Here is a 23701-nt window from a genome sequence, read left to right as displayed (position 1 = left end):
TTCTGCACCCCCCCAAACACTTTTATAGTGTCATCTTAGTTGATTGGAAAGGAGTTTATAATCAATAAAGGGTGTTAACAATTGGTTGCACACTTCCTTTTTTATTTCTATGCCTTGTTTATTTTCAAAAACAGGTTTTAATTTTATTATGTTTTTCTGAATAGTATTGCTGGAAAAGAGTAAATATATTTGCTTTTTCAGTGTACTGTATGTACACTGCTTTTCCTTCTTTCAGAAACTTGTCATTTTTAGCTTTATCTTATAAAAATAACAATTATTGTTATTCATAGTTGGAAAAATAAAGCATCCATTTACATTTCTCTTCTCCTGTTCAGAAGTTTGAATATATAATACATACATTTACAGTTTATAACTCCCTTTTACATATGTTGCTTCAGTGTAAAATTTAACTTTAATGCAGCTTAAAGATGATATTGCTCATATGGCATTCTTGCTGCTTTTGATATTATCCCATAATCTATAATAGTAAAAGCTAGCTGGGAAACAGGAAGTTTGTGGCTTGGTGTGTGAAATAGAATTGACTTTCACGGTTTGTCTCAATCTTTATGGCAAGAATGATCATGAAAGTTCAGGTGAATGATTGTATCTTATGTTGCAGATATTTCCTTGGTTTTATAAAATTTTTACTTTCTGATAAAAGCAGTTTTATAAAGAAAGTGAAAGAAGCTTATTTGAGGCAGTTTGTATAGATTGTGGAGTGAGAAGTGATGTCCAGAGATTATACAGCCAGGGGCACCTCGGTGGTGCAGTCAGTTGAACTTCCAATTCTTGGTTTCTGTTCTGGTCAGTTCTGGTCTTGATCTCAGGGTCGTGGGATTGTCGCTTGTTTCCAGTTCTGCGCTTTACTCAGAGTTGGCTTGAGACTTTCTCCCTCTCCCTCTGCCACTCCCCTGCGTGCCACGCCCCTCCGGCCTCTGTCTCTCTCAAATAAATAAATAAATCTTAAAAAAAAAAAGATTATATAGCCAAACTCATCTGTCCACTTTGGCAGATGGAATTCTGTCCTTTTTTTGAAGGTTTCCAGGAATAAAACATGCAGAGTCTTCTAATTGTCTGTCAGTTGAGTTGGATACTTATAAATTGTTCTTTATTTCCTAAATTTCATCTTTGCAATTTATTTTATTCTTTTAAGAAAGAGAAGGACCAAGTAATTTCTTTGGGCAATTACCCCTGTTAATATACCTGGGGGCCTATTTTGAAATAAAGTGTATATGGTAAAAGAGCTATATCATTTTAAATTTTGGCATTAAAGATTTGAGATTTGTGCAGTTGTATTTTTTATTTTGCAACAGATTTATATTGTGGTAGGTGAAATATTTGAATAAAGAAGTGATAGACTAGATAATTATTTTTTCCCACATTTATTTATTTATTTTAAATTTTATTTTATTATGTTATGTTAGTCACCATACAGTACATCATTAGTTTTTGATGTGGTGATCCATGATCCATTGTTTTCGTATAACACCCAGGGCTCCATGCAGTACATGCCCTCCTTAATACCCATCACCAGGCTAACCAATCCCCCCACCCCCTCCTCTCTAAAACCCTGTTTGTTTCTCAGAGTCCATAGTCTCTCATGGTTCATCTCTCCCTCCGATTCCTCCCCCTTCATGTTTCCCTTCCTTCTCCTAATGTCCTCCCTGCTATTCCTTATGTTCTTCAAATAAGTGAAACCATATGATAATTGACTTTCTCTGCTTGACTTATTTCACTCAGCATAATCTCCCCCAGTCCCATCCATGTTGATGTAAAAGTTAGGTACTCATCCTTTCTGATGGCTGAGCACTCCTGGCTATTTACCCCAAAGAAACAGATGTAATGAAAAGAAGGGCCATATGCATCCCAGTGTTCATAGCAGCCATGTTCGCAATAGCCAAACTGTGGAAGGAGCTGAGATGCCCTTCAACAGACGAATGGATAATGAAGATGTGGTCCATATATGCAATGGAATATTTTCCCACATTAATAACATGACCTATACTTTAGCACTTGGTGTTATATTTCCTGAGGTGAATCTGATTTGTTGATTCATGGTACATCAGCTCTAGGAATGTGTGCTGCAGAAACACCTTAGTTATTTTAATACATGTTTTATTACTCTCCTCTAGAAAAATGTCTTGTTCAGATTTTTCTATTATTTCTTGTTCTTGGGGTGCAAGTTCCTCCATTTAGTGAGCCTGCCTACTGACTGAACTTCATTGTGGTTCATTTTCTCTTGGAGTCTGTTTTTACTGTGATGTATCTTTAGTAAGGGTTTAGTCTGTCCTGTGTCATGTGTCATGGAAGTATCTCTTCAAAGAGGTTTCACATCTGCCCCTACCAGGTTCTAAAGTTTACCAGTTCAGAGCTACTTTATCTTTTTAAATTTTTTTGGCTTGGGTATGGGGTAGAGATTCTAACTCATGAAAGTAGTGTGAATTTAGGCCCTTGCTCTATGCATAGTGTACACCTAATAGGGTTCTGATTTCCCTTGGCAACTTTTCCCCATTACCCAAATTGAGGTCATGTCTCCTTAGGCTTCCCAGCTAGTGAGTTTTCATATTTCTGATTTTAACAGATAGGATGATCTTTCCTTATTTTTGGCTTTATGAAGATCTTTCCACATATGACCTGTGGCTTGAAATAACCTCTCTCTATGGGTATTAGAAAGTCCCCTTATAACGATTAAGGCCTGTACCTGGTTCTAGGAGTTGTATTAGCTTCAGCTCCTGCTCTCTTTCGTCTGTTTCTCACAACTGTGGATTTTCCTCACTTGTTTCAAGCTCAGTTCTTTATTTACTGTTTTACTGGTTATATTTTGTCAAGCCTTTCAGTGTGTTTGAATCTGACTGGGATTAAGAGGCACAAGAATGCTGTTGTATAATCTTAAATTATTTTGGACTTTTGTAGTATTTTTTGTTTGTTCATCACCTTTCTGTCAACATGTCAGATATTTTGTGCCTACCATGTACTGAGTACTTTGAGAAATGAAGATCTTTGGCTAGATCCTGCCTTCAAGAAACAGTCTGATAAAAAATGGGCAGAGGACATGAATAGACATTTTTCTGAAGAAGACATACAGATGGCCAATAGACACATGAAAAGATGCTCAACATCACTAATCATCAGAGAAATGCAAATCAAAACCACAATGAGATATCACCTGACACCTGTCAGAATGGCTAAAATCAAAAAGACAAGAAATAACAAGTGTTGGTGAGGATGTGGAGAAAAAGAAACCCCGTGCACTGGTGGTGGGAATCTAATTGGTGCAGCCACTGTCGAAAACAGTATGGAGGTTCCTCAAAAAATTAAAAATAGAAATACCATATGATCCAATAATTCCACTACTGGGTATTTACCCAAAGAAAACAGAAACACTAACACAAAAAGATACCCTCCTCTATGTTCTTTGCAGCATTATTTACAGTAGCCAAGATATGGAAGCAACCTAAGTGTATAGATGAATAGATAAAGATGTAAACACACACACACACACACACATACATATATACACAGAGGAATATTATATGGTCATAAAAAAGGATGAGATCTTGCTACGTGTGGCGACAACATGGATGGACCTAGAGGCCATTATGCTAATTGAAATTAGAGAAAGACAAATACCTTATGATTTCATTATATGTGGAATCTAAAAAACAAAACGAATAAAAAAGAATCAAACCTATAAATACAGAGAACACTGATAGTTGCCAGAGGAAAAGGGGGTGGGGAATAGGCAAAATGGGTGAGGAGTGAGAGATACAGGCCTCTAGTTATAGAATGAGTAAGTCATGGGAATAAAAGGCACAGCACAGGGAGTACAGTCAATGATACTGTAATAGTGTTGTATGGTGACAGATGGTAGCGACGCTTGTGGTGAGCACAGCATAACATGTAGAGATGTTAAATCACTATGTTGTACACCTGAACCTAATGTAAAATTGAGTGTCAACTATATTTAGAAATTTTTTTAAAAAATAAAAATAAAACGAGATAAAAAATACTGTGTGGTCCCCATAATATATGTCTACCCACATACTTGGACCCATAGCTATAGGTTTGTGTTGTTTATATAAAAAGGGGTCATTGTTACATTTTTATTACATTCTGTATTGAAATTTTAAAATTGTATTATTTAGATTTGTCCACAAAACAGAAATACGTGACCTGTTCAGTTTGAAAGTTCTACTTAATAGGTAGCTATTTATCTATGTTTGTCTGTTTATCTAAAAGATGATCTATAATCTTTTTGAGATACTTGACTTCCTAAGTTGGAAATAAAAAGATCTTCTAAAACTGTTGTCTTACATAGGTAAAGAATGTCACATTTCAACATTTGAACCTGAAATCAGCATGCAATTTTCAGGCCACATGGATGAATGCCAACTTTTGCATTTCCTGTGTGTATCCTGTGACCATTCTCTCTGGGGTGAGTGATTTCTAAGAGTATCTGGCAGCAAACCAGATGCCAGTCAGCCATGGCCTGCCCTAACAAATACTGCTAAGAGTTATAAATTAAACACTGTCTGGTGATCTGTGATGTGTAAGGCAGTTAATTTAGTTGGTCTGGATTAACTATCAGCTCCACAAAACTATATTCCCATAATGTGAAATCTGTACTTAGCATGTTTGGAGGTGAGTAATAATTAACAATAGGGAATCATTTGTTAAAATGTGAAATTATAAAATGCCTTAAAGTTCTTTTGGATTTAAAGCAGTGTTTTAGTGGTTTGCTAGATATTTTAAATAATTTTCATTTTAGAAGTTCAAGGACTTTAGTATTTTTTGAAAGATAGTTATAATTTTGTATAAAATAGGGTTTTTTGGATCATGTACTTTCCATTGCCTTATAGTATCAGTTTTGCTTCCCATATAGCTTAAAATTGTATACATTATCAATATATAGGTTTCTTAAAAATTCATTTGATAAGTTATACCAGAGATTTACACTTACAGTGAATTTTGGTTTTTCAGTTTCATTCTGGGAAATTACATTGGGGGAAAGCCTAATTATTACCTTATCCATGCATTTTTCTGTATATTTGAATTATTTTTACTTTACTAAGCCATTCATTTTTTTAGAACATCCTTCAAAGAGTTCATGCGTCTTACTGAGGACACCTGACCTTTTAAAGCTTCATAATTCACACCTAGATGTCACCAGTCTTTCCCATGTTAACAGTTCTGACCATGTTTTATTATATATGCCTTCGGCGCCAAGCCAGGACAGCTACAAGAGGAGAAATGATGAACAGCCGTAGAACTATAGAATCAAACAGCCAGACTTCCCCTCTCAACGCAGAGGTGGTCCAGTATGCCAAAGAAGTAGTGGATTTCAGTTCCCATTATGGAAGTGAAAACAGTATGTCCTATACCATGTGGAATTTGGCAGGTGTACCAAATGTATTTCCAAGTTCTGGTGACTTCACTCAGACAGCTGTATTTCGAACTTATGGAATATGGTGGGATCAGTGTCCTAGCGCTTCTTTGCCATTCAAGAGGACACCGCCTAATTTTCAAAGCCAAGACTACGTGGAACTTAGTTTTGAACAACAGGTGTATCCGACCGCCGTTCATGTTCTGGAAACCTATCATCCTGGAGCAGTCATTAGAATTCTGGCTTGTTCGGCAAATCCCTATTCACCAATTCCACCAGCTGAAGTAAGGTAAGGCTCATTTTTTAATGACCAAATTATATGGCTGAAAGGTTATGTTTGTTTTAATATTGGAGGTCTTTTCTTATTCTAAGTAATTTGAACAAATTGGATTTTTAAAATTTTCTTTAGTTTTCTGATAGGGAGAGAAAAATCACATATTGAAAGCTGTAATACATTCATTATACATGTAACACCTTACACCGTAATATTCATAGATCGTGAGATTTGTGCATCACAAATTACTATAAACAAAAAGCGTGATTTCAGTTAATTGGGATGTGGGCCAATCTGAGAAGTTAGTAGGAGATATGACCTGTAACATATTTTCTTTTTTTTTTTTTTAAAGATTTTATTTATTTATTTGAGAGAGAATGAGAGATAGAGAGCACGAGAGGGAAGAGGGTCAGAGGGTCAGAGGGAGAAGCAGACTTCCCGCTGGGCAGGGAGCCTGACGTGGGACTCAATCCCGGGACTCCAGGATCATGACCTGAGCCGAAGGCAGTCGCTTAACCAACTGAGCCACCCAGGCGCCCTGTAACATATTTTCAAACAAGCGTCACGTTACTGCTTTTACACATAGTGAGTAACTCAAAGTAGATCTATAGTGATACTTTAGGAGGGGTACTTAGGGGATTAGCTTTAATGTTAGGGGAATGTCTTTGTAACAAGCATATTCTTTTAAAAACAAATGTTGCTTTGAGAAATTTGTGCATTCTTTCTAAAAGCCTATTTACTTACATCAATTTGCATAGTAGTGCCAGTGTCTCTCTCTCTCTTTTTGTAGTTCAGCCTCCTCTTTTTGTAGTTCAGCCTCCTCTTTTTTAAAAAATATAATTATTGACCTGGTAATGTATTCACATAGTTCAATAATCTAAAAAGTACATAATGCAGTCTTGCATATACTCTGTTCTCCATGTGCCTAAGACCCACCCATCTTCAAAGAAATCACTTTTATCCACTTACTTCTTTTCAGTTTCTTTATGCAGATATAAACAAATACAAATGTATTTTTATTTTCTTTATACACAAAAAATAAGCGTACTACTATTCACGTCGCCCTATACCTTGTTTCGTTTAGTAGTATATACTGTATCTTTTCATATAAGTACAAAGAGAGGTTCCTCATTCTTTTCTGTGGTTGCAAGTAATGCACAGTGTATATGTATTCCAACTTATTGACCAATCACCTTTTGATGGGTACTTAGTTTTTCCATGCTTTTGCTATTATGAACATTGCAATGAATAACCTTGTCATAAATCATTTTACATATGTGCAAGTATGTCTGTGGGTTAAGATCCCAAAAGAATTGCCAGGCCAAGGGGTTTATGCATTTGCAATTTTGATAGATAGTGCCAAATTTCTCTTCAAAGAGGCTCTGCTTATTTATATTCCTGCTAGCATTGTATATGCATACATGTTTTGTCCAAGCCTCATGTGAGCTACAGAGTGTGTTAATAAATTTTAATATTTTTGTCATTTTGGTAGGTGAAAATGTTATCTCATGTAAACCTTAAGTTAAAATACTTTTATTGTCTCTGAGGTTGTATATGCTTTCATGTTTGAGAGCCATTTATGTTTCCTTCTCCTTGAACTATCTAATCATATTATTTTCTCATTTTTCTATTACTTGTTGATATCAGTGATCTTTCTATCACTTTGCTAATTCATTCATTAAATATATGTGTGTCTTTCATGTGCTAAGCATTGATTTGGATACTGGGGATATAGCAGTGAACAATGAACCAAGTAGACAAAAAGCCCTGCCCTTTTGAGCTTATTCTAACCCCAGAGCAGTTTTTGGGCACCTATTAAACTGTCAGTCCCCAGCTGCCACTGGAGAAGGAGTGGGGACAAGGATCACTTAGCCACCTGACACACTGCTTCCTTGAGGGCCCTTGTCCCCTCAAAACTCCTCCCCAGTGTCAGGAAACAAATGCAGAGTATAGCTCAGCTCAAGCTGGATACTGCCGTGATGATCTTTGTTTGGTCTTTTCAGAATGACCTTGATAATTCATCATGAATAATATTATTAATGAATTTTTTTTTATAAAAGAAAACTAGCATCCTTTAATATACAGATTTGTTTAATTTTTTTCTGAGAGAAAAAGTACCTTGGGCAGGATCCTTTATGTGAGAATTGTTTTTTTTGGATTCTGTCATTCTTTGTCTCTTTCCTACAAGGTTATGTACTTTTTCCCTGAAAAGCTAGATAAATTTGGGAGTGAGATCTATGAAACATGTAATATCTTTAATCTAAACCATAATGTGTGCATAACTGATTTCGAATATAAATCATGCTCTTGGGTTCCTAGCTGAGAGTTGTAGTATATGGTTGTGATTAAAGTGGCACCTTTATTTACAAATGTATCTCTAATTTGCTTAACTGACTTTTAGCTTTATTCCACAGAAAATACCGTTAAATTTTAAGAGAAAAAGGATCTAATTATTGTAGGATAAAAAAAGGACCTTTTAAATTTTACTGATTATGAAATCAGTAGATGTTTCATTGTTTAAAAAAACTTGTTATGAGATATCAAGAAAGAAAATACACAGGGAAAAAAAAAAAAAACCTCACAACTCTCCCCAGATTCAGTAACTGTTAACATTTTGGTGAATTTCTTTAAACAGTCGGAAACATTGAATACCCTCTCTGCCAGTTCACTGCTGGGAACAAAACAAAGAACCAGATGAACATGGCTCTTGTTCTTTGAGTGTTTTACAGGCCAGCCTGGAAGAAGAACGTGAGATCACAGGGAACGTGTGGTGGTGGAGGGCAAACCTAGTCTTTGGGGCTCAGAGAGGTCTTCCCTGAGGAAGTGACTTTACTGAGACCCAAAAGTTGAGTGAAGCTTTAGTTTGGATGGGAAAGGTGGAGAGAGAACAGCATGCTGCAGAGGTGAAGTCATGAGGTGAGGTCTTGGTGTTTAAAGAAGTGAAAAAGTGTGGAGAACAAGCAAGCGAAGGACCACAGGCGTGGAAGTGCCATTCTCAAGATCTGGACTAGTGGTTTCCAGACTTTGGGAATCACAGGCTCTTGGACCCAACGTCCCAGAAGCAGACCTTGAGAAGACTGTTGTTATGCAGATGATGTGCAATGGAAGGGCTCCTGGAGGAGGCACTAAGAGAGTGGAGAGAGCACTGTGGGGAAGGGAAGAAGTCAGGCAAGGATGCACTTTCCTAAGAAGTCGCAGTCAGCCTGGAGGAAAAGTTGTCAGGGAACTGGGCTCTTACGATCCTGCACCCGTCTGTCTTGGACTGTGGGTGAGGAGAGTGGGAAGGGGAATGGAAATCTTCCAGGCACATGCTACCGTCTGGATAAAGAGGCTCTAGGAGCCCAAGTAGTTCTCTGAAGAAGGCTGCAGGGGGAAGCCCTTAGCAGCAAAGCTGGGAGGTGTGGAGAGTGGGCCCACAGAACTGCCCAGGAGGTCTAAGTGGAGTACAGGTAGGGAACGTTGGCTATCATAAACTAGGAAACATAATAATAATGATAATAAACATTAGAGAACTGATACAGGTTGTCACATTATTTACTTTGCTAAATAAGTACACCTAAAAAGACAAACCCGTGAAATACTAACATCATTTATCATTACCATCACTTTATACAAGAAACCTCAGTTTATACTGGGAAATTGGCATGATCAGAATCTTGAAGAATGGCTGGCGATTTTACATGTGTATGTGTGCATATTTTTATATATAACAATACATTCCTTATTTTTCACATTTAGTCATGGAAATCTCCATCACACGCTGTTGTTTGGGAACCCCTGGACTGTACTGCCTATTATTTTAATTGAGCACGTGGTTTTATGCCCACCTTAAGAGTTAGCAAGCAAGAGAGTGAGTTGGAGTGGCTCAGGAATTTGTTTGCAGGAAATGGACTTGTAGTCCCAGAACATTCAAAATTTAAAAAGCAATCTTTCCCCTTTTTTTCTGGTTGCATTTTTTTTTTTTGTTGAGTAAGTGAAGTAGACAAGTTACAGGTAGTTCTATAAGATCTCAAGGTCTTCTTACTTCTTGCCTAGTGCCCGATTCAGAGAAAAGAAAACAGGTAGTATCCAGTGTCCCAGTCCTGAGGATAAGATCTTAATGGATGCTTGTGTAAGAGTCAGAAGATAGGCTAGCACAGGGTTACATGTTGGAAAAAAGAGACAGGAAAAGAGGAGAAAGAAAATGACAAATTGAGGTCATGTTAAAGAAACCGATTGCAATAAAGTTATTTGGGGATAAAATTTATTGGGTTTTTCTGAGCATTAAAAACACTTAATTAGGGACGCCTGGGTGGCTTAGTCATTAAGCATCTGCCTTCGGCTCAGGTCATGGTCCCAGGGTCCTGGGATTGAGCCCCACATCGGGCTCCCTGCTCCGCGGGAAGCCTGCTTCTCCCTATCCCACTCCCCCTGCTTGTGTTCCCTCTCTCGCTGTCTCTCTCTCTCTCTCTCTCTATCAAATAAATAAATAAATAATCTTTAAAAAAATAAAATAAAAACACTTACATAATACTGAAGTTAAGAAAGGGAGAAAGACAGTGGCTGTCACAGAGAGAATTTGCTGCCAAAGGAGGTTGCTTAAGCAACAGTTTCACGAATTGGTCATTGTCTGGTCCTGACTTTGTAGGCCAAGAGGCATGATTTTGTTAAAGCACATGCTAGTTAGTTCCAATCAGGGATGGGCTGGGAGGCAAGGAGTGAGTAGGTATACTATCTAAATAGTTTTCTTTTATTCTTGTTGGTGTTCCTCTTCTATCCCTTTACTTTCAGTTGATGGAATGGAACAGTGTTGGCAAGAGAACTTTCTTTGTGCTGGCTGCTAGATATGCTTACTAACCAGGAGAAATTTTGGTTCTAGGAAAGCTTTTTGCATCCATGTGCCAGGGTCCAACCTAAATATGCTGGAAAACTTGTTTCTCTGGTTTCCATTGGTGAACATCTCTCTTTCTCTGTTTCCCAGTTGCTTCTGGGGTGCCCTAGAGAGACTTTCTCAATGGGGAAGCAACAGATCAACATCACAGAGAGGGATTTGTTTCTAAGAACTGCGCACATAGTAAGCATTCAGTACAATCAACAGAAAGGGAAATAAGTGGGCTGATGAAGAGAATACTGTTGGTTACCATTTCAGAATTAAGGGCTCTAAGCACAGCCAGAATGGAACTCCAAGCTGATTTTTCATATGTGATACTGTAGATTTAAATACTTACATAGGACGTTGGAGTTGGTCAGACTTGTCCCATACATATATACAGTGTGTGAGCACATATAGTAAACAGATAAATGTACAGACCACAGAGGGCATGACTTAAAGCAGTTTACTCTCCTTAACACTGCCCTGGGTCAAGAGGATTAAAAGAGTTGGAGCTGTCTCACAGAAAGTGTGTGTGTGTGTGCGCGCGCGTGCGCGCGCCAACATGTGTGCACATGTACATGTGTTTGTATTTGCTTGCTTGTTTTCACTGACTAGGTTTTAAGATTCTGGCTTTAGTTTTCCAGAATAAAATAATATTGGCATGTTCTCTTGTTGGATAAAATAGATACCTTTCTCTTTCTAACTGTGAAATAATATATTCTAGTTCTATTAGGAAATTTTAAATAAAAATTCACTTTAATGCAGACCCCTCAGGATCAATTTGTACTGGTCTTATAGTTAATGTTAGTTTAATTCAGATGGCCACAGACCTATAAAATAATTTTTGTTACTGTTTAGGTTATCAAGAAAAAGTAAAATATGAATAACTAATTTAGATACATGTAAGTTTTATATTTAGACATTTTAAAATATTTCTAAAAACTGATGATATTGATGTTTTTCTTTAAGTATGCCATCATATTTACAACTTAAGATATATGTGTAAGTAAATATATAATATTCATGCTACATAGAAGAAGCAAAAATGTTGCTAAAATAGCATTAATCCTGATATGTTTAAATATATAAGAAAGGTTAAGGAAGTCAATTTAAAGCAACGTCTAACTTTGTCCATTCTGCAAGGTAAGTAGGGAGGACTTTAGTGGATTAATACCTTATTAAAATAGAATATTTCTGCTCTAGTCAGAGCTTTTCTTTAAACTTATGTTTGTAGATTTATAATGTAATTTGCATTATAATGCAGTTCAAACTGTACATGAAGAACATGTGTTAGTTGTGTATTTATTTTTTGCAAAGGACCTGGCAGAGGTGATTTCTACATCACATTTTCAGTGTTTCTGTTAAGTCTCATAAAAACTCCTCACTGAAGCTAAATCATAAAATAGATAGGGTTAGACCACATGTGTTGTGACCCAGTACAGGCAGTTATTTCACAGGGTCCTGTGCAGTCCCTGTTTCCTAGATACTAGACGTTCCTCTAACATCGTCTGATGTCATTTTACTGTGGCAACATACAGTAAGAGTTTACTATTTATAAATAGTAAAACCATTTGCCTCATGATTCTTGGAAATATACTGTCCAAAATTAGGAATGCATTTTCCCACCAACATGGTTTTAAATGACTCATACTTCAGTACCTTGTACCTGTATGGCTAGCTCTGTTTAACTGTGTAGGTTTACATTAGAGTGTTCAAATCAATTCTTCTGTTAGGAACCTTCAAGATTTTTGCAGTTAAGCTCTAGGGGTACTTAGGTCTAGCCTGGCATTCCAGGTGGGCTTTACTGCCTTGTTACAGGAAAAGCAAGATGCCCAGCCTGCTTTCCTTCACTCTTTGAACCTGCCACAACTTGCTGTACTCCTTAGAACTTTTCCCTAGTCTCCCAAGGTTGGTTAGAGAGTGGGACTGATCTCTCCATTCTGACTTTCGTGTTGTCTCATAGACTTTTTATGTTTGATGGGTTTTATTCCTAATTGTCTCATAGGCTCTTTATGTTTGATGGGTTTTATTCCTAATTTTCAGGAGAGAATCAGCAAGAGTAGCAAATATGAGGTGATTATAAAGGGTCTAGTAACTGCAAAAGTTCCTATTATAATGGTTAGTGATACGTTTACTATAATCCTCATGAGCTTCTGCCTTATGCTTCCAAGTTGGTGCTCTATGCCCTTCTTGCTGCCATCTTGGCCTAAAGGCCGCTACGGTACCTGCATGTTGATGACTTCTGTAGTTTTGCCTCACTCTTTTGTCTATCTCAGTTTCCTAAATGCCTTGCTGTAATCAGTTTTTACTTAAATCTTAATAGGTCACTGGGCCAAGGAAATGAACTGACAGTATATTAGAAAAAACCTCATATGATTCATCAGTTTATGAAAACATTTTAAGTGTGATTAGTAATCAGTGAATTATAAATTATGTTCTATGGAGATTTGGCTTACCATGAAATTACAGATTATTTTTAAAAATAAATAAAACTTTAGTCATTCATTTTTTAAAAAAGATTTATGAATTTGTTATTTTAGAGAGAGGGAGAGCGTGCGTGCCTGCTGCAGGGGGCGGGGGAGGGGCAGAGGGAGAGAGAATATCTCAAGCAGACTCCATGCTGAGGGTGAAGCTGGACACGGGGCTCAGTCTCATGACCCTGAGATCATGACCTGAGCCGAAATCAAGAGTCGTAGGCTTAATCGACTGCGCCACCCAGGCAGATGCCCCTCAGTAGTCATTCTTATATGCTGTTGGCATAAGCTTCTTTGAAAGCAGTGTGTAGTATGTATTGAGAGACTTAAAAATGCTTAGTTTTTGACATAAAATCTGTATTTAAAAAATTCTAACTAAATAACTAGAAATGGAAAGATGTTTATTGAAGTATTTTTTGTCTGTGGTTCTAATTTTCTCTGATATATTTGGAAAGAGTATTAGAAATGGTTACTTATAACACATATGTGAGAATATTATATATCTAATGATGCTACATTATGGAAAATCTTTAAATAATTTTGGAAAATAGTTTTATAAGGAGACTTATATGAAGAGATGGCAGGTGAGTTGGACCTTGAAGAATAGATGGGCATATAATTGCAGGTTGGACATTTCATTGTGGGGAGACAATGTGAGCAAAGACACAAAGGTAGAAATGAGTTTATTATCCAGAAGGTAATGATTAATCTGGCTGGAAAGGGGTTGGGGGTTCATTTTGGAGGAGTAGGAGAAAATGTTATTTACCTGGTATGTGTTAGATACTTGCTAGATATGGAACATACACAGATGACTAAAAGAGGAGAATAATAGGAATTCAGAGGAAGAGCATATAAAAGCGACAGTTTCATGAAAAATTTGACAAAACTTAATGACCAGATAAAAGAAAATCAGAGATAACGAAAGTTTTGAGTTTGTATGATGCCAGTAACAGAAATGGAAAAGTTGGAAAAGGAGACCCTGGTGTGACAAGATGCTCAGTGTAGTTTCCACAGTTGGTTTAGGACATGCACACAGCAGAGCTTTATTCATCCTGTACGCCTTATTCTGACTTTGGGTTTCCTTTTTCTGTAGGACCGAATGGTGTTCCTCATGTAGCTCCAGCTGTGCCAGTTTCTAACTGACCAATGTGAAATTTGCCAGAAAGGACTTTCTAGGAAATTATAAGAATAATTTAAGTAGTACAAATATTTCAAGGTCTATGACATTTAGTGTATTTATTTATTTATGTACTGGAAATAATACTTGTGTTTGATTCTGTTCACCTTATTTAATATCTTTGTGCATCACGCTGTAACATGTTGGGCATGGGGCCATAACATTAAGGTAACAGTAAATCTCATTCTAAAGTGTATTATAGGTAAATCTCTTTCTTTGGCAGATGGGAGATTCTTTGGTCAGAGAGACCGACGAAGGTGAATGCTTCCCAGGCTCGCCAATTTAAACCTTGTATTAAGCAGATAAATTTTCCCACAAACCTCATACGGCTGGAAGTAAATAGTTCTCTTCTGGATTATTACACTGAATTAGATGCAGTCGTGTTACATGGTACGAAGGACAAGCCAGTGCTTTCTCTCAAGACTTCACTTATTGACATGAATGATCTAGAAGATGACGACTATGAAGAAACGGATGGTTGTGGAATGGACAGTCTTAACAAAAAGTTTAGTAGTACTGCCCTCAGGGAAGGGCCAAATAATGGATATTTTGATAAACTGCCTTATGAGGTAAGCCAAAGATAATCAGTAGCAGTATTGGACATAACACTCTAATTTTTAAATGTTTGGGTATTAATGTTTATTTTGCTAGGTATCAGAGAAATAGAAGCATTGGTAAAGTGTACATAATCTCATGTATTATGTGTAGTTAACATTTGAACAACACGGGTTTGAACTGTGTGGGTCCACTTATACATAGACTTATTTTTTTTTACAGTGTAATACTGTAAATGCATTTTCCGTAGGATTTTCTTAACATTTTCTCTCCTCTAGCTTATGTCATTGAAAGAATATAGAGTACATAGTACATATAATATACAAAATGTGATACTCGACTGTTTAAGTTAGCTGTAAGGCTTAAGTCAACAGTAGGCTCTTAATAGTTGACTTTTTGGGGAGTCAGAAATTATACATGGATTTTCAACTGTGGAGGGGGATGACGCCCTTAACCCTTGCTGTTGTTCAAGGGTTGACTATTTCGATTCTGAAAAAACAAGACAAAATTATGTTAAGTAATCTTACCACTTTTGTCTTGCATTAGAGTATTAGTAAGACTGACCACTGCTATGTGGGGTTAAAAATAATATAACCAAATCTTTTCAAGAAAAATTTATAAACAAATTTCAGCCAGTTTAGACTATCCCCTTCCAACTTGTTGGGTATTTCAGGTTTCATTGTAATAACACAAGTAGCTTAACTTGCAGAGAACAGTAAGATGGCCTCTTGAAGGCCTAACGGTCACCACAATGCCCGTACAACATTTTGCAGTTAAAATGCTGTCATACATCCTGTGAAGTAGCTCAAGTTGGCACATAAAGATGAAGTTAAGGATTCAAGGTAATTTAGTCAGTAAGCCATGGGACCAGGGTCCCACCCAGGCCATCTCGGTCAGGTCTTGTGTTACAGAAAGAAAGCTTCACAGATTGGATGGGACCTTATGGCTCTTGGTTGGGAGGACTGAGGAAAGTCGAAGGAAGAGTTGAGTTGGGGAAAGAGGAGGATATGATCCTGACAGCGTTGTTCCCCAGGGCTTTAAGGAGCATCTGTCCTCTTGACAGTGGGAGCAGTTCATCAGGAGGAAATGAAATCACTTCTTTGATTCTTACGCATTTCCTAAAACTACAAAATAGAGATTTAAATTCAACAAATATATTTTGAGCAGTTTTTGAATTTTATCCAGACCTGAGAAAAGGCTGACACAGAACATTCAGATGACTAACTGAGGGGAACTTCAGGCGGAAGGAAGAGAATGTACAGAGGTGAGAGGAAGTGAAACTGTGTGACCTGTTTGGGAACTCTGGTCTTCCAGGGTGACTGGGAGAGGGTGACTGGGAGAGGATTGGATAGCAGAGGGTGTAAGAGATGAAGCTGGGTGGAGGCTCAGAACAGCCTCGGTGCCTAACTCTGCAGCACCCCGTTCGTGGAGATGACAGTGATTGGGACATCCTGGCATTGGCAGTGTGCAGCCTGCATCCGAGAGGGCTTGTGGTTTTACTGAGAGATTTGCGTTTTATCCCTTCAGCCAGTGTTCCTCAGGGTGCTGTGTTTCTTCAGTACCCAGCAAAATTAATCGGGGCAAAGTCCTAGATACTTGAGACTTTATATAAATACCTTGTGGTAAAAAATTAGAGATGATATACCTATAATAGTTTCACACTCACTTTCTTGTACTCTCTTGTATTCTTCATAATGCTTTTTTGAGTGGGAGAGAAAGGTGTGGAATACCTAACATTCCAGGAATGACCCATAATATGCAGGCATTTTTGTACATGCGTACAAAAGAATAATTGCCCAGGTTTTTGGCCTTCATGTAAATTTTGTCTTTCATATGTGTCGTGGTATTAAAAAGATTGTGAACCTTTTCTGTAGTCAGTGGGGAAACACTGAAGGTTTTATTTAATTTATTTAAAAAATGAGAATAAGAAAATGAGATTTCTGTCTTAGATTACTCTGCTGGCAAATGAAGAGTAGACCAAGAGGAGGTCAGGGTGGGAGTCAGGGACACCAGTTAGGAAATTACTGCTGTAATTGAGGCAAGAAATGATGAAGCCTGGATATTGGAAGATTTGGAAAGGAGATGAGTAAGAGAAATATTCTCAGAGCTCAGAGGGTAGAAATTGAAAGGAACAAGTAAATGTTCATCTCTAGATGAAGCAGACCATCAGAGAGACTTTCAGGTTTCTGATCGAAATGACTAGGTGGATGGACAAGCCATTAATCATAAAACAGTGGGTGAAGGTAGGAAGGATGTACTGACTTTGAGGTGCCTGTGATTCACCAAAGCATCTCAACTGGTTGAGGACAGTAGGCAGTTAGTATTTCAGTTTGAAATGCAAGAGGAAGGTCTGAGTTTATATTTGAGTGAGTCTACTTGAAAGAGGTGAGGGGCACCTGGTAGATAAAATTAACGGGATAGTCTATCGAGTATGAATCAAGGGCCAAGAGCAGAATTCTGGGAATACTAACATCTAGGAGTCCCACAGAGGAAGACCCGTCAGAAAAGGCACTTGAGATGAAGATGAGAGTCTTAAAAGCAAAGCAATAGGCATAGAAAACATAAAAAAGGACATAGCCACATTGCTGCAGAGAGCTAAATTACAAGTACGCACAGGTTTTGGTTGCTGGGAGATCTTTAATAATCCTTTACACTTAATGGTTTAGTGGAGCCATGAACATAGGTGAAGAATGAGAAGACCTTGCCATATTTGGTTAAGGCATGAAGGAGGGTGAGAGAAGCAGAGACAAAAACTGTTTACTTTGAGTATAAGCAGAAAAATATTTCTGTGAATATATTCTCTTTATGGGCTGTAACATGGAGAAGACTGTTCACAGTAATGAATACTACTTTGTCATCTTGCCTAACACTTCACCCCTTTGTGTGGCACTCAAAAAAGGCATATCAAAATGAGGGAGAGTATGAATTATAGGAATTATCTGTTCTAACTTCTAAAAGGAGAAAAGACAAGTGAATGGTGGAGGGAGCAGCAGAGTAGGAAGACTTCTATCTGTGATGCAGGCTGGGAGAGGTTTCAGCATGTTTCTGTGCTGAAGGAACGCAGAGAGGGAAGGCTTCCAGTACAGGTAAGGGGTTTGATCAGTACCACAGAGGCATGGGGAAGAAACTGGGAGACAGAGTCTGTAGTGTGAGGACGCGGCCTAGGCCTGACGAAAGCCGAGCACCATGCAGAGAGAGAGAACACTGAATGATCTCTCAGTGACTAAAAAAGAGAAACTTAAAAAAAGTTACCCAAATTATTTTAAGATAATCCAAATTATTTAAAGTGGAAAAAAAAAAAAACCCGTATAGAAATGTGTCAAATGACAGTGTTTTCATAGTTGAAGATAATTGTGTTATGAGTAGAGTGGGTTTTGAGGGCAGGTAGATCAATTCTGTTTGGGGAGTCCTCCCCACCATCACATCCTACACTCGCTGTAGTATCAAATGGTACTTCATGCTAGGATACCCCAGATATAAAAACACGTTGTAATAGATACTAAACATGTAATGATTAATGGATATTGTCTTGTAGGCCTGAAACTGTCATCTCTTATTTAATCAAAATCCAAAAGTGCTTTTTCACATGTCAATGTCATGGTCTCTGACTTTTCGCTATTCTTTTTCTATTTTGACATTTGCTTAAAATGTAATATTAAGTATCATAGAATGTTTTCACACAAAATACACATCTTTTAACATTGGTGTCTTTTGTTTGGAACGATGCCAGAAATTGCTGGGTGTTATTTAAATTACAAATCATCTGGAAAAAGTGAATTATTGATCCTCTGATACAGGGATATATTTAATTTTTAATGCCTTCTTGCACTAACTGCTTAAAAATTCTCCTGATATGATTTTTAATATTGTAGTTAAAACAACAGATTTTTAATTCATTCTACAAATATTTAAGATCCTACTGTTGCCAAGCCCAGATGGCTCTCATAGGTTCTTTCAAACATTTAAGAAACACATAAATCCTATATTATTTAAACTCTTCCATGGCTTAAAGAAAAAGGAAAGCTTTGAAGCCAGGGTAACATGGTAGCACATAAAAAGACTACAGTCCAGTTTTACTTCTGTAAACAAATACAGTAGAGTAAATATAATTATTTTAAAAGATAATACAACAAAATCATTCAGGACGCATTCCTGGAATTCAAGGGTGTTTTGCTATTAGAGAATTGTTTTTGGTATTAGAGAATTATTATACCACAGTACTAGGTCAAAAGGAGAAAAATCCTATGCCATCTTAGTGGATACATAAAATTGGTTGACAAATGACAGTTGGATAGATATCCAAATCTATTATCCATCGCCATTAAAAAAATACGTGTACCTTGTTAAGCTTCTTGATAGTTATTGTTTACTACCAAATATTATTAGCCAAAAGCTAACATCACATTTAGTTATCAAACACTAGAAATTTCTTTCTCCAATGTGGTAGCCACTAGCCACATGTACTATTGAGCACTTGAAATATGGCTAGTCTGAATTAAAATGTGTTGAAAGTATAAAGTACAGGATTTCAAAGACTTCATACAAAAAAAAGAAAAAAATATCTCAGTAGTTTTATGTTGATTGCAAGTTGAAATCATTTTTAATATATTATTAAATAAAGTATATTAAAATTAATATCACTGTTCTTTTGCCTTTATTTTTAACTTCATTAAGGAATAATTGAAAAATATAATTGTATATATTTAAAGTGTACAACATGATTTCTTTTTTTTTAAAGATTTTATTTATTTATTAGAGAGAGATCATAAGTAGGCAGACAGGCAGGCAGAGGGAGAGGGAGAAGCAGGATCCCCACTCAGCAGGGAGCCCGATGAGGGGCTTGATCCCAGGACGCTGGGATCATGACCTGAGCCGAAGGCAGACACTTAACCCACTGAGCCACCCAGGCGCCCCTGATGATTTCATATACATATACATTGCAGAATGATTTCCAAGATCGAGATAAGTGACACATACATCACCTCGTATAGCTTTTTTTTTTTTTTATGTTTGTGTTGAAAATGCTTAAGATTTACTCTTAGTAACTTTCAGGTATACAATATAGTATTATTAACTGCAGTCTTTTGACTTTTTTAAAAAAAGATATTTACTTTAAAAATTACATATGTGCCACATTTGTGGCTCACATTTAAATTAAAGCCAGGAACAAGACAACAGTGTTACTTAACATTATTCTAGAAACACTAGCCAATGCTGGAAATATGAGAAGGAAAAGGCATAATTTTTGGAAAGGAGGCTATAAAATCATCATCATTTGCAGATGATATGATTATGTACTAGAATTCTTAGGAAAATAGACAAACTATTAGGAACAATAAGTTGGCAGGTCACAAAGTTAATAGACAAAAATCAATAGCTTTAGGAACTCTAGGAACATGAAAGATCATTAAATGATAAATCGTACCATGCCCTTGCCTAAGAAGACACAATAAAGTAAAGGTGTCAGCTTTCCTTAATCTGTGTATTCAGTGAAGTCCCAATTAAAATACAGAATTTTTTAATTGTTTTTTAATTGGAAAGTTTACCTGAAAAAACATGAAAATACTCAGGAAAATTCTGGAAAAGAAGAGTGATAGAGGGAGCACTAGTCCCACCAGATAATAAAGCATATTCTGAAGCTATGGGAATGATATTTGTGCATCAACAATGAAGATAGATTCTCATTTGCAGCCAAACAATCCAGTGCATTCCAATGCATAAACTCTAAATAAATCAGAACAAAACTCATTTGACTCAGAGGTCTATTGATACGAGAGAAATAATGGGTAAATAAATGGAACAGAATAGAGTCCAGAAACAGACCAACAGAACAGAAATACTGGCAACTCCCTTGGCAAAGGGTTACATTTCTGTAGTTAAAAAAAGAACAGCAATACAAAACAACAGTGCCATACTGTTTTTGTTTTTGTTTCTTTTTCTGCTTTCAGAATGATGAAATTTATTGATAACAGTGCTGTCTAGGACATAAGTGAATGGGTACTTTAAAAAAATTATTGGGGCACCTGGGTGGCTCAGTCAAACATCTGCCTTCAGCTCAGGTCGTGATCTCAGGGTCCTGGGATCAAGCCCCGCATCAGGCTCCCTGCTCAGCAGGGGGCCTGCTTCTCCCTTTCCGGCTCCCCCTGCTTGTCCTGTCTTTCTCTCTCTGTGTCAAATAAAATCTTTTTAAAAAAATTATTTGAAAGAGAGAGTATGTGTGAGAGGAAGGGCAGAGGGAAAGAATCTCAAGCAGACTCCCCTCTGAGCACAGAGCCCGATGCAGGGCTCGATCCTACAACCCATGAGATCATGACCTATGCCAAAACCAAGAGTGGGTCACCCAACCAACTGAGCCACCCAGGTGCCCCTGAATGGGTACTTTTTTACACTATAGTAAATCGATGCAAACACTCTGAAGGGCAGTTTTGTGCTTATGTCAAAACTTAAAAGCATGAAATTTACCCTTAGGTATGTTTGCAAAGTTTGCCAAGATATACATACATGCACACACACAACATTATTGCAGTATTAAAACAGGAATTATGTCAGTGAGAAATCAGCCACATCTATAAAAAAGGAATGGGGTGGATTTCTATGTGCAGATAAAGAGGTGCCTATAAGATACATCATTAAATGAGAAAAGCAAGGTATAAGAACAGTGTATATAGTATCATTCTTTTAGTGCAAATCCAAAATGGGATTTTGTACATATTTATTGGAAGAGATCAGAAAAACGTAAGGGCTTACCAGTAGGGAGAGGGTTCGTTAGATTTGATGATAGAAACTATTCATTTTCTACCTTTTTTCAGTGTTTGAGTTTTCTAATGTTTTACCCCAATTTTCTTTTGTTGTTTGTATAATATTTTACATGTCAGCAGTTTACATGTTATTGGGATGATGGGATTTTAGGATAATTTTTAATTTCCTTATCGTTCCCAATTTTTTATGTCAGACACCTTTAATATTTTTTAAAGTCCAGATCAGTCTTAAAAATAAAGAGCAAAAATACCCCAAGCCTTACTGAACACAATCTATGTATTAGTCAGCAATGCTCATATTTTATGTACCCTTTAAGCTTATTTTAAAAATCACGTTGTCACTATTTTGTAAGTTTTTGGCCTAAAACAGTGAAATTCTGTCCTGAAGTGAATATTGGGCTTACGTAGTCAAATAAATTGAAGAACATCATTTAAGGTTAAAGGATATATTTGCAAAACAAAAAGTGTAGCTAGACAAATATGCTGCATTAAGCAAGAAACTCAATATTCTCTCTCATCTAAAGACTTTTACCATTTAGCAAATATTTGATCTTTTTTTTTCTTTGTTTCTTGGTCCAGAACAGGCTATTTAACAGTAGTTCTAGAAAAATTAGTTTAGAAGCCCCAAACTGCTCATAGTCAAGGAAAAAAAAATCTTGGGCTAGTTCAAGGAAACTATTTTAATTAGAGATTTAAAAAATCTTTTGGATTCCTCCTCTTTAATACTTTTTGTATATGTTTGCTACATCATCACTGCCAGTAGGCCCTTGTTTTCTCTTTCCTCCAGGAATTCTGTAGCAGCTCCTGGGCTGGTTTTCCTCCCTGCCTCCCTGCCTTGAGGAGTACCCCTTGCCGTGAGCTTTCCAAATGCCAATCTAACCATGTCATTCTGCAGTGTAAAGCCCTTCAGGACTCCTTATTGCTTTCGGAATAAATTCACGCTCCTCTGTGAGGCTCCTCGTAACCCAGTCCTTAACCACTAACTAGTCTTTCACTTAGTTTGCCTCTCACCCTTTAAAGCTGAGCCTTCCTGGTACAAGTACACTCTCCCTTTGAGGTTAGGCCTGTATCTTCCAGAGCAGCCCCTGCTCCTGTCTTTCAAAGCTATTAAAACATGTCATTGTACTTACCAGTTCCCACTGGACTCTGCAAAACTCTGAAGATGGCAACTCTTCATCTCTCACCATGTTTGAGGTGTAGTAGATGTTCAGTAAATGTTGAGTCTAGGAGAAACTATTATTCAACAGATTACCAAAATAGATGTTTGTACTGTGAAAAAAAATGAGTAGTCGACATGAGCCGAGTATACTTGAAACAATTTTGAAATGTAATATATATTGTCTTATGTAAGTATGGTTTCTTCTGATTTGAGTAATGCTGTGGAGTCTTGATGTCATATGTGAAAATATTGTTATGAAATACGTGACACTATTGTTCTGTATTAGACTGGACAATATACTTAAGTGATACTGTTTTTCAATCTGTTTGATGTAGCTCATTCAGCTGATTCTGAATCATCTTACACTACCAGACCTGTGTAGATTAGCCCAGACTTGCAAACTACTGAACCAGCATTGCTGTGATCCTCTACAATACATCCATCTCAATCTGCAACCGTACTGGGCAAAACTAAATGATATCTCTCTGGAATTTCTGCAGCCTCGCTGCACCCTTGTTCAGTGGCTTAATTTATCTTGGACTGGCAATAGGGGCTTCATCTCTGTGGCAGGATTTAGCAGGTTAGTACCAAGTCTCGCTGCGCTCATTTACCGGCACGCAGTACTTACTGTTGAGTCGTTTCCATAGGAACAGTTTGAAAGTATCTACTGTATACTTTACAGAAATAAAAAAGAAACCCATTTTATGTCTCGTCACGTTCAGAATGTTTCTACTTATCAAAATGAGTGAGTTTCACCATCCTCTTCAGCTAAACTTTACAACAATATGAAACAAAACTCTGCCCTTTCCCTCCAATTTTGTAAATCCCAAGTAACTTTCAGCATACCTCCTTTTTTTTCTCATATTTTCAACACAGATGATTAACACATTTTAAAAACTATTTCCAAATCAAAATCCACCTCTCTAATGTGATTTGTCAGAAATGGAAAACAATTTATTATAGAACATTTTTAATTAAATCTTAATTACATGTGCAATACATCACCCAAATTTAGAAGCTCATTTAAACTAATTATGTTGAAAATGCAATTGCATGCTAAGTAGGCGAC

The 23701-nt window shown here is 37.0% G+C and overlaps 1 protein-coding gene across 2 annotated transcripts in view; it reads left to right on the top strand.

Moving 5' to 3' along the window:
• FBXL4 (F-box and leucine rich repeat protein 4) overlaps positions 1-23701 on the top strand; it is a 79251-nt gene that overhangs the window by 11730 nt on the left and 43820 nt on the right. For both annotated transcript variants that reach the window (XM_025862903.2, XM_073893688.1), the window contains exons 2-5: positions 4319-4435; positions 5089-5672; positions 14384-14729; positions 22968-23212. In XM_025862903.2, coding sequence (XP_025718688.1) covers positions 5161-5672; positions 14384-14729; positions 22968-23212 — 1103 coding nt within the window. In that variant the 5' untranslated portion in view covers positions 4319-4435; positions 5089-5160. The remainder of the gene's footprint in view (positions 1-4318; positions 4436-5088; positions 5673-14383; positions 14730-22967; positions 23213-23701) is intronic.

Source organism: Callorhinus ursinus, unplaced genomic scaffold (assembly GCF_003265705.2).
Source record: "Callorhinus ursinus isolate GAN/ISIS: 27379988/994484 unplaced genomic scaffold, GSC_fseal_2.0 scaffold6, whole genome shotgun sequence".
In the NCBI taxonomy this organism is placed as follows: Eukaryota; Metazoa; Chordata; class Mammalia; order Carnivora; family Otariidae; genus Callorhinus; species Callorhinus ursinus.
This window is presented reverse-complemented; position numbering and strand designations above follow the sequence as displayed.